General features: G+C 35.2%; 2 protein-coding genes across 2 annotated transcripts; one reads left to right on the top strand and one right to left on the bottom strand.

Annotated features, from left to right (window-relative positions):
• Window positions 1–946: 946 nt before the first annotated feature.
• On the top strand, window positions 947–3,572 carry LOC105130013 (stem-specific protein TSJT1-like). The gene is made up of 4 exons (XM_011032323.1): window positions 947–1,218; window positions 2,088–2,328; window positions 2,452–2,572; window positions 3,127–3,572. Exons 1-4 carry the CDS (start codon window positions 1,016–1,018, stop codon window positions 3,315–3,317), a joined length of 756 nt encoding a protein of 251 aa, XP_011030625.1. The 5' UTR covers window positions 947–1,015; the 3' UTR covers window positions 3,318–3,572.
• Window positions 3,573–5,910: 2,338 nt separating this feature from the next.
• Window positions 5,911–10,856, bottom strand: LOC105130012 (meiotic recombination protein DMC1 homolog). Its single transcript, XM_011032322.1, has 15 exons — window positions 10,694–10,856; window positions 10,483–10,565; window positions 9,776–9,867; window positions 9,625–9,696; window positions 9,490–9,528; window positions 9,307–9,364; window positions 9,143–9,188; window positions 8,981–9,026; window positions 7,666–7,727; window positions 7,462–7,528; window positions 7,286–7,378; window positions 7,120–7,188; window positions 6,960–7,038; window positions 6,534–6,700; window positions 5,911–6,291 (listed from the first exon to the last, which is right to left on the bottom strand). The coding sequence occupies exons 1-15, from the start codon at window positions 10,705–10,707 to the stop codon at window positions 6,247–6,249; spliced, it is 1,032 nt and encodes a 343-aa protein (XP_011030624.1). The 5' UTR covers window positions 10,708–10,856; the 3' UTR covers window positions 5,911–6,246.
• Between the last annotated feature and the right edge of the window lie 801 nt (window positions 10,857–11,657).

Genomic DNA, 11,657 nt, shown 5'->3' with positions numbered 1-11,657 from the left:
ATATAAAAAATATATGCATACATGCACACGCGTTGTGCTTTTTAGGAATGGAAAACCGAAAATAGCCCTGACTAAAAGTCAAGAAATTTTTTTTTTTTTAAAGTATTTTATACATCCTTAATAAAAACTGAAAATACCATCCCACGTCGTTCAAGCTTGAAATAACAAGCTAACCTGTTGAAAAGACAATTTGCTCCTAAATGTAAGTTACAGAAGTTTCACTGTAAAGAATAAAATAATTATTTTATTGTGTGAGTGTGAAACCGAGCTCTTTTTATTTTTTTACTTAAAAAAATATCTTAAATCAAGGACCGAGATTTTTAAATCTTAAGGGAAAAAAAAAAAAATTCTTGTCTCCGTTTCTCAAGAAGTTTTTAAATCTTAGCCCACCGACCCTTCGCCACGCAGTCAACTTCTAGCGGATAAGATAGAATGCTAGTTGTACTAAATTAACAGTGAGAATTGAATTTACTAGGATACCCCTCCGATTTCCGAGATTTAATAAAAGAAATTATTTTAGGTTCACAGCGTAGAGCCAGATTGGATCATGACTTGCATGCGCTGGCTATGAAAGAACATATACTGTATTTTGCATTTACTGTATTCATGTATATTTTTCAAATTTCTTGTTTTTCTAAAAAAAATTAATATTTTTTACTGTTTTTTTTTCTAAAAAAATTAATATTTTTTACTGTTTTTTATTTTTTAATATATTTATATTTAGAATGAAAAAATATCAATTTTCTATTTTTAAATTTTAAAAAAATAAAAATACAATGCACCGAAATCTGAAACGCTACCTGAATTAATACAAGATGCAGAGAGGGATAATTGAATAGACAAGTCAAGTAATGTATACGTGGCAATTTATAGAAAACACAAAGGGCAATGTGGTCAATAAAAAAGTATTGCAGACGCCTTCAACTATAACTACCTCAAATCTTCTGTTATTTCTCCCTCACAAACTCTCCTCGCCTCTACCAAATCCTGCAAGCATATTATCCGATCAAAGAAAATGTTGGCAGTTTTTGACAAAACAGTTGCAAAATGTCCCGATGCTTTACAGAGCCCACACTCTGCTCCTGCAGCTTCTGTATTGAAAGATGGCTCCTTGGCTAACCACTTGGCCTCCCTGCACCCTGGCTCTGTCACCGTCAATCTTGGCACTTCTGGTCTCATTGCTTACTCTCTTGATAAGCAAAACCCTCTTCTTCCAAGGTATTTCTTTTTTTCTTCTTTTTTTTTGCCTTAAAAAATGTTACTTTTGTTTTTTTGGTTTTTGGGACTGATCTGATCTTGATCGATCGCTTGAGGATCGTTCTTGTTTCAGTTTTGGCTTTGGGATTTTTGCTTGATGATATTTAGTTCTGATATTTGCATGCGTATGTTATGATTTGTAGCAAATTGCTAGGATAAATTCCCAACTTTTATTGATTTTTTAGTAGATCTTGTTTTTCATTTATTTATTTTTTGAAAACTTTTTTTAGTTATTTATTTGTTTAATTTGTTGGTGCTTTCTTGCTATCAAGAAGGGTTGTTTCTTTTTGTTATATCTTTTACTGTCACAAACTTTATGAAACTAAAGGTTTCGTGGAGTTGTTAATTGGTGTTAGGGTGGCATGAGTTTTATCTGGTCATTAATTCCTGCCATGAATAAAAAAAGGGTGTTAACGCAGCATATAATCCAAATCTAAAGATTTTGTTTTGTCTCCAGTTACATGCGAACAATTTGCTGTCTCATTTTATGGTTTTGGTAAAGAAAAAAGACAGATCTAGCTCACTTGTTTTTTTATTTTTTATCAGTTATACTTCCACTTTAGATAGAAATTGTCCGTTCCCTTGGAAGCTTCAGGGTGATTTGTGGAATTGAATAGTCCCATTGGTATTTCAGATAAATTATTTAGCGTCCAACCTTCCACTTAATCAATGTTATATATTTATTTTAGTTACTGTGAGAATCTTTTTATGTACTAATTTAATCATGTAATTTGGATCTACTACTTGGATTTATAGTTTTCAACTTTTTACTCTCTTCTGCAATGCCTTGCCTGTACATACAAGTGGTAATATCTCTTTTCTCTGGCCAGGTTATTTGCGGTTGTGGATGACATTTTCTGCCTGTTCCAAGGCCACATTGAGAATGTTGCTGTTCTCAAGCAGCAATATGGTTTAAATAAAACTGCAAATGAGGTGATCATTGTCATTGAAGCTTACAGAACTCTCAGAGATCGAGGCCCTTATCCTGCTGATCAGGTTGTGAAAGACATCCTCGGGAAATTTGCGTTTATTTTATATGACAGCACTTCGAAAGCCACATTTGTCGCTGTTGTAAGTGATCCTTTCTGCTTGGACTGTTCTCCTCCATTGTCAGTTGTCCTTGTGGTCTTTGTTTCTGATTACTTCGTCTCTGTTACCAGCAGCTTAAATCATTCAAACTTTACCTTTTTGCAGGATGCTGATGGAAGTGTACCCTTTTTCTGGGGAACTGATTGTGAAGGCAATCTCGTTCTTTCAGATGATGTTCAGATTGTGCAGAAAGGCTGTGGGAAATCTTTTGCACCATTCCCTAAAGGTAAAGTTTTAATTCTGGTTCAACCATCATACTTTAGATCTTTAGCAATTCCTCTCTGCTTCTTTTTGCATGGTTAAACTGTCTTGGAGGGGAGAAAACGAATGTAAAATACTCCACGGCAACAGATAGATAGGCACTGAAATGCAATTAAGAGTGTATTTAGAGATGAGTATTTATTTACACTGGAGAACCCAGCAACGTGGGAAATGCTGGTGCATTAAAATTTTAAATGCTGTGTTTCATGATGCTCTCTTAAAAGTTCCCTCCACTTTCCTCGTGTTTATTTGTTGGTTTATAGATGTCGTGTTCATTTTCTTCGTTGCATCATTTGCTGAAAGTTAGGGCCAAAATATCTTCACCCCTTTTGGTTATATAGTTTATGTAGAAAAGTTTACAATGATTTATTGTTCTATCTTCTTACCCTTTCATCATTCCCTAATCCCTTGTACTTTTGGATGGCCATTCAAGCTCCCTTGGCCTTGGTGGGATCCTTTTATGATTTATGGGCACAAGGACTGGTTGCATAATCTAAAAGTTTCTGCTGTGTTTATCAGGATGCTTCTTTACAACTTCTCGAGGTTTGAGGAGCTTTGAGCACCCCATGAATGAGTTGAAGCCAGTGCCAAGAGTGGACAGTTCAGGTCAGGTCTGCGGATCAACTTTTAAGGTGGATGCGGAGACGAAGAAGGAATCAGCTGGCATGCCAAGAGTTGACAGTTCTTACAACTGGTCTTCAAACTATTAGGCCTTCAAGTTCTTTGATGGCAAGGCTTTTGTTATATGGTGGCCTTTTGGATTATATCCTTTTCTTTATCCTCCACTCTTATCTCTATCTTCCATGACACAACTGCACTAATGTGTCCAAAATCTCACCGCTATTAGTAAGTACTCTCAAATTCAAGACAGCAATCGATGCGGCTGTATGTTGGTTACTCTCAAATGAATTCCAGACCTTGGCTGGATGCAACATAAAATAAATTTTACATTTCATAGAAGATTTGCCATGTGTTCGCTTCCTAATTGTTTATCAATCGTGCCCCCTTTTATGGAAGTATCTGGATGGGGATTTCTTTTTTCCTTCAATTTGCCTCAGCTATTGGATGACATTTTTTATGGGTTGTATCATCCTGTTTTATAAGCTAAGTGTTAATTAAATCAAGCGACATATGCTCTTTAACCCTGCTAATATTTTTTTTTCATTAAAGAAAGCATTTATTGAAATTATAAGATTTTCTATAATAATATTATACTTGATCATCGTTATGTTTTTTTTTTCATGATTTCAACAATTCCTCGTGTAATAAAAAATGGGAAGAGAAAAAAACTCTTAACGGGTCAAAGAGATCAAAAGGCGTGTTCCTTGATTACGTAAATCACGTGTTGCCGTTAAAAATCTGATTAATGATCGTTAACCTCGTTTTCTATACCCGCTGTATTTGCCCCAGAAAAAACGAGGGTTAAGGCAGTGGCCTATATCCTGGCATAAAAGATCAGCAAAAGTACCCTTCTCCAGCTCCACTCCTCGTTATATATACATAGTAACGGAGTGAAAAACTACGCTTGGCGTTGTCATTTGATAGCCAAGGCAGTGGCCTAAATCCTGGCATAAAAGATCAGCAAAGTACTCTTCTCCAGCTCCCCTCCTTGTTATATATACATGGTAACGGAGTGGAAAACTACGCTTGGCGTTGTCATTTGATACCAGTGCTGCGCATAAAAGATAGCACACTGACATCATCGTGCAGCTATCATGGTCGACACTCTGGCAAGTTCCCATTACATCTCGTCTTGTTCTCTGCTAAAAAGAACAGGTATATAAGCCTTGGATCTATTGTTCTTCAGAGTTGGGCGACTTCCCCTAAAATAGCTACGGGATATAGCACATCCCTTCTTTAATTTGTCCGGCTTCCCCTCCTAAAGTAGACCAACAGAAACTACGAACTTCCTCGCAGAGTCATCCATTCCAATACCGCAACGGTCTAATTCGTCCGAAATTCCTCACACTGCATTCATTTTAAATGCTGAAATCTGTGATGTTCTAACTTCTACATGAGTCCACGTCGGAAGGGCATCATATGGAACTTGGATAATGTTTTGTTCTGTGGTTTATATATGTATCTTCTTGCTGTAGATTTGGCTTCCAAAAGGGAATGGGGTTATAGATACTCGTGAAATCCCTTTTCTTGATACCTTTATCCTCCTTTAATACGAGCTAACCATACTCGCAGGGATGGAAACACATAGTATATTATGCTTCAGCGGCTACGATTTTACTGGCTCTAGTATTCTGAAAAACCTGCAGTAGATATTGTAATAGAAAAAAAATAAAAAAGAACACAAGATTTAACGGTAATACAACTTTCATTTTTAACTATGTTAAAATAGAGTTATATAATATATATTTATAATAAATTCTAAATCACCCAAGAAAACATAGCAGCCCAGGAAATCCTAACCATTAAACAATTATAACACACTAGCTTTTGGGGAACCTGGTTTCATAGCTCGGCATCTCGCTACTCTCGGTTGTCACTTTACTGGTGAGTTGGGAGCTTTGGAATGGCTGAAACCAAGCATCTTGCTTTCATCTGTGCATCCAATTGAAGCAGATGGATTCTACTCTAAGAGGAAGCAGTGGGAAGAGACATGCCATCCTTCGATGAAGAGACATACCTTGCACTTGCACTGCCTTTATCTAACCACCTGATTCAAACATGTACGAGAAAGGGATGGACCTTTTGCTAGTATTTCCCCAGGTCAGGCAACGACCATTTTGAAGTCCACGAACAAATATTTAAGAATCAACACGACTACAGTGAGAACCGAGCTAATCTGAAAGCAGGCACCGAGATCTAATAATGGGGGCTGCTATAGGCTTTTGGAGGCTGTAATGTAAATTTTTTTCTAGAGCTTGCATTCCCGGTTGGGATTTCTACGACTTGGAGGAAGAGAAACCAGTAGTTGGAGGGGGCTGAACCGCTGAATGTACAGCCCTTCAAGCCATACTCCCACTGTATTGGAGACCAGATGAAGATAAAAGGTTTGGGAGTCAAATATGCGAAGGAGATGAATCGGATAATCTGTTACTTTCATGTCCCTATTGCAATAACTTGTCTATAATGGCCAAGATTTGAAGAAAAACAAAAAAAAAAAAAACTGTCCTTGCAACTTCTTTGAAGAGCTCGTTTGAAATAGTACACATGACATGTACTTCTTGCAAGGCATCAGTTTATTGTAATGCAAGGCCCGTGTTGTTTGTTTTGGTTTGGTTTGGTTTGGCTTGGATGTGCCATTGAACCAGAGGGCTTGATTTCTCTACGAGCACCTGACCATAAAAAGGAACCTTGCAGGACTAAATTGTCTGCAGGAAGCGGTACTGGTCCCATTAGTTTTCAACGAATGCTGCTACTCTACATCTAGGTCACGTTTGTCAAAGAGGTTAAGAAATTCGAAGCATGGACAAGAGCGGCCACGTGGTTCGAAAACAAAAGGACAAGAGCGGCCATGAGAAAACCATTTAAAACAGCATACATATAAGTTGAATACTGTCAATGGCATTTCTCCAGCAGAAGCACGCATATAACAAATCTACGAGTAGATAGCAGGAAAAATGAGATATTTTACTTCTTCCAACTCCTATATTTCAGCAGAAGCACCTCTAGCAGTGTCGTTTTCTAGTCCTTTGCATCTGCGATGCCTCCTGATGTTATCTGAAATACGTGCTTCGGTCAAGAATAACTTCTCAATGACTAATGCAATATTAAACGTTTGGCAGGAAATTAGGATCGGAGAAGATGCTGATGCATTATTGTTCTTCGGATTTTACTTCAGCAGCCTTTTAATCATTTTATCAAAAAAGAAGCCAACCCTGTATCATATAATCATTTTTTCATGAAAGCATGATTAATTAAACCAGAATCAAAAGGTAAAGCAAAACCAAGTTTATCGAGATTAAGGATATTGCTTCAGCCTCCGGCAAATTTGGGGCATCAAACACCTTGCATACCCGCTGTTCACCTTTGCCTTTCCTGAACATCAACCTGATAGTTGCTGCACGGGCAAGCACATGCCCTCCTGCTGGTTTTTTCGGATCTGATATGAACATTCCTCCACCTGGGTCAGCTATGACTGCAACCACCAAATCGATGTTCTATTTCAGCTCTAAAATGCAATAACCAGAAATAAAATTATACCGTGCTGAATGAGTAACAAGAGAACTTGGTGGCTAATGCATCACCATGATTTTCAGCGAGCTACAGGTCACAGGTGTATAGGTATGTGGGGAAAAAACCAACTAGCTACATAAAAGAAGACTTTATAATGATGGAATCAAAGCTGTGCGGCAAATTATTTATGGCTTCCATGAGTGATAATAAGTCAAGATTACCTTGGTTGGTCATGTAGACTGCAACGTTAAATTCCTCAGCTATCTTTATCAACCGAGACAGCATCTGTGCCAATTTTTGCTGCGAAGGGTAGATGTTAATGTCATTGAAAATAAACGATACGGATATGATATTATAGGCACTAAAGTCTTTGGAATTCACCTGACGCTCTGCAAGCTCTCCCCTTCCAGTAAAATCCACCCGAAAGAGAGCGATAACAGAATCAACAATCTGAACTCATAGGCGCACAATCAGACTTCATTATACCAAGCCTCATAGTGTAAGCATCACAGGCAACTCACCTTAAAAGAAGAGGGGGAAAACTCACCAGAAGTCTGTATGGCTCTTCAGACATTTTTGCAGCCAGACCAAGAAGCAAGTTGTATTGATGCTCATAAGTATATGCACGGGCATAAATGATCTTCCACATTCACAGAAAAAACAGTGACAGATGAGATCAGCTTCCATAAGTCAATTAATAATAGAATAGAAATTCATACTTACATTGTCAAGGACAGCTCCTGGGTCCATTCCAAATCTTTCAGCTATAGGGACAATTCTATCAGGTCGGCTGCAAGAACAAAGTTAAGGAAACAAACAGGACCTGACAAGGTATCATATGATTATAATTCTCCAATACTTCTTGATGAAAAAAGGAATTGTATATATTGGAACAGGTTAAGACGGAAGGGAAAACAGAAAGAATACAAAGTTCCTTCAGTATCAATGTAAGCAACCTTTCCATTTCCACCATGCATTTGTGTAGGAAGCTGCAAACGCAAAACGAATGCATATTTAGCAAAGCTTAGGTCACGTATTGTCATTTCCAAATCTGAAATTCAGATAATGAGGCTTCTGCATAAATCAATGCCAGTGCTACCCACGACATCACATCATGACTGGCACTCTCACTGAAGGACTTCATCAGAAAAACAAGAAATAATGTTGGTACATGACTTGAAATTCTTTTAACTGGAAAATAATTCTCAAGAAAAATTGTGCTATGCCTAAATTTTGGCAGTAACAATTTGGAGATCAGTGGATCAATGCTGTCTATTTTTAGGCTCAGATTTTTGTAAACCTTTTACTTGTTCCAATAATATCCGTATTATTAACAGATAAACATATTTTTTTCAATTGAAAATTTAATATTTTTTTTTTAATTAACATATGCATTCTAATTCTATAGCTCCTGAAATTTACGATTATATATATTTCTAGAAGTCCTGAGATTTGTAAGACTTGAACTAGTAATTTTTAAAAAATAAATCTAGAGTTTGACCAGTTAAGCTACACATTTCAGGATTCAAATTCAATATTTCTTAAAACATCACCTATCATGCCATATTTTAACAACACTGATGAGTAATAACTAGCATTCTCATTTTAAATAGTTACCATAATTATAAATATTATATTTGATATTGTGATAGTTTTTATAATTGTAATTTAAAAAAAAATATTTTATAAAAAATACTTTTAATTGAAGTTAGTTTGGTATACCTATTTGATTTATGTTAAATAAAAAGTAGTTTAATGTATTTAATAAAAAATAATTTTCAAATTAAAGTTATAAAATAACTAAAAAATTAATATTGATAATTTTTAATTTAAATGTTGTAAATTTAACTACTATTTTTATATTATTAAACAAATAATATTTTTATATCAAATATTTTTTATTAATTTATTAATTTATTTATAATTCTTAATTCTATTAGGTATGAAATTTATCCAGTAATTTTTGTAAAAATAAACAGTAAAAAGTGAATTAAATAATTCTTCACTGTTCACTTCTACAAAAATTAAACAGTGGAGCCATTGCGTGGAGGCACAGAAAAGCAGCGTGAAACTGCTATCAGTTGATTTGCGTTTAAAACGTGAAATATGATGGGTCTCTCATGAAATAAATCATGTTTCTTTAGTTATCAAGCACTGAGGTTTGCTTCAAAAGCAGAAGCAACCACATAAACCAACAACCTCGTACCAGCAACCTTATTAAAGAGCAAAACGAGAGAGGAACCTGTGTAGAGACGCAAAGAGTATGAGCGAGCTGTGTCTTCCCGGATCTAAAAATAATATTGCTATGGTTAGTGTAGAAGTACAGAGATTTTAGGATCTGTGAGAAGGACGAGAAGATGTCAACAGAAAATACAGTAATTTATAGGATAAGGTTTGTTCTTACCGGAATTCCCCAAAAGCTTCTGTGATAGCCGAAGTTTCAATCCCACCTTTCAAATCAATCAAGGCGAATATCAGTCACAGAAAAACAAATTGCAGCACATTATGTGAATGCATATACACTAGCAGCACAGGCAATTCTAAGCGAATCTAGGTATGATAGATTACCCCCTAAGAGTTCATCGAGGGCTTGACTTCCAGTTGTGATGCGAATCACAGATTTCCTCTACAGCATAAAAGCATAAAACAAGAATGAGATTTAAACTTGAAAAGGCGATACAAACCAGAAGCTGGAACTATAAGATTTGAATATCTCCTCAAATTTAGAAAGCAAGAGGACTTTGAACTTACTTTGAGCAGTGCATCACTTCCGGTTATATAACCATAATTCTGAAAAGAAAAAAAAGTGATTTCAACAATGCATCAAAATCAAGCTTAAAAACATAATCACCATCTTGCTTATTATCCTATAAACTGAGCACTAACTACTATCTTTTCAGCAGCTTCACAAATCTTGTCAACTTTAGCCTCGGACAATCCTTTGATTCCAGTCAAGTGCTGCATAAAAAGAAGGTAATGGTAATCAGATGGAGCTAAAACACTTACATTTAAATGACCAATGTTGGGATTTGTATACCTTCTTCGTGAACATCATCAAGCCATTGCAGGTGTAAATACCTGCATCTTGAAGCTTCTTGACATCTCCAGCATTGATGCCTTGGTTGATCACTGCACGAAATGCATAGATGCATCACAATTCACAAACAAGGAGACTGAGCATTGAGCAACAAAATATAATTAAGTTGATCTTCTTAATAAATCAAGTAAAGTTCATCGACAATAGGACACCAAATCTCAAGGCACGGAGAAAAATTCAAGTTCAGTTGAAGCAGTAAATACTCAGCAATGATGTCCTAGTTAATCTTCTCATGAATCAGGAAAAAACATAAAAACAAAGAGAAATCAAGAACAGGACATGTACAATATTCTGTCGCCATTTTTATTTACATTTTTTATAGAACTGAGTTGAAAGCTAAGTAGTAACACAGCAGATAGATCAAGGAGGAAGCGTCTTTTACCACCAACATCGAAGGATTTTCGTGTACAAATTCAAATTGAAATAATGAAAAGTGCACAAAAATCGAGAATCGAAGTTGAGGAGCAGAAAAAAGGATGTATATAAGTAATATTCGAGTTGTAATTTAAGCATCCACACAAACAAAAACACAAAAAGCAGATCATCAACACTAACAAGCAGAGGGAGGGGGGGATGCGAGTAATAATCGATAGAGGAAACAATCGGTAATACAGAGAGGGAAAGAGAGCTTATAATTTGTATCTTACACTTTTCGATTGCTTCGAACAAGTCGTCTTCGGCATCCATTTCTTCTCGCTCCATGAGCTGTAGATGGTTCTGCTCTTCAGCTCTAAAAACAACCATCACGAGGACAGGCAAATTAAGGAATTAGTAAGTAATTGCTACTATTAATTATGTCTCTGATCAATTAAAGATCAGAGGAGGGATAAAGTACTGATTAGCTTAATAGACTTTTACTTAAGTGCGGCCATTATCTTTGCTGACTTGCAGTAGAAGAAACTTCAACTTTTAGTGTTTGTTAGTGATAATCTGTTTGAGAGAGAGAGCGATTTTGATTTGAAATGCGAAATGTGTGAGACAGGCGTGAATTTAAAGAGGCGGGAATCTGGAATTCAGGGGGGCGGTTTTGAAATTTATTTCACACGTAGTCACAGACGGTTGAGATCCGCGATTATTATCTGATGCCGTTCGTCTTGTGTTGATTCATGATAAGCCTCATGGGAAAAGTAATAACACGTCATGATCTATTTAGAATATGTTTGATATGATTTATAGAAAGATTTTTTTTACTTTGAATCATAAATAAAAAATTACTTTTTTATAAATATCTCGTAATAATGAGTTAGAATATATGTGAGAGTGTGGGAGTATGATAAAAATTATTTTTTACAGTGTTATTTATTTAGAAATTCATCAAAATATTTTATTTTTAGAAATTTATTTTTAATACCTATATATAAAATGATTCAGATTATTTTTAATAATTTAAAGCTAAAAAAATACTTAAATTTTTTTCAAATTGTAATTGAATTGCAAGATTTTACTTTAAAACAAATAAAAAATGACTCAAAATATTTTTAAAAAAATAATACGAATTAAAATTCATAAATTAAAAGTTTTAAAGTTTTCTATGATTATATATTCGACACAAATAACTCATTTATGAAGATGTTTTATAATATTTAATGTTTTATATTTGGTATATATGATTGGATTAGAATAATGGTAACATTAATTATTTTTTATAAATATATCATTGCTGAGCCGATAATGTGCTTCTCATTTGCACATCATGTTAAATAAAGATTAATATTGTAGTACATGGAAGAAGCCATGTCAAATAAATAATGTACAATCATCATGACTCTTGTTAATTCTTATTCTATCATGACATATGCGAGACCAATACATGTAAAGTCTT

Source organism: Populus euphratica, unplaced genomic scaffold (assembly GCF_000495115.2).
Source record: "Populus euphratica unplaced genomic scaffold, PopEup_1.0 scaffold17.1, whole genome shotgun sequence".
Classification (NCBI taxonomy): Eukaryota; Viridiplantae; Streptophyta; class Magnoliopsida; order Malpighiales; family Salicaceae; genus Populus; species Populus euphratica.
The sequence above is the reverse complement of the archived record's forward strand: the minus strand, read 5'-3'. Positions and strand labels throughout refer to the sequence as shown.

Coding starts and splice junctions, on each gene's coding strand:
- LOC105130013 (XM_011032323.1), top strand. CDS start 1,016: ATGTTGGCAGTTTTTGACAAAACAGTTGCAAAATGTCCCGATGCTTTA. Junction 2,329..2,451: donor AAGCCACATTTGTCGCTGTT/GTAAGTGATCCT, acceptor ACCTTTTTGCAG/GATGCTGATGGAAGTGTACC. Junction 2,573..3,126: donor TTTTGCACCATTCCCTAAAG/GTAAAGTTTTAA, acceptor TGTGTTTATCAG/GATGCTTCTTTACAACTTCT.
- LOC105130012 (XM_011032322.1), bottom strand. Junction 9,529..9,624: donor AAGCTGCTGAAAAGATAGTA/GTTAGTGCTCAG, acceptor TTTTCTTTTCAG/AATTATGGTTATATAACCGG. Junction 7,529..7,665: donor ATTGATACTGAAGGAACTTT/GTATTCTTTCTG, acceptor TTGTTCTTGCAG/CCGACCTGATAGAATTGTCC.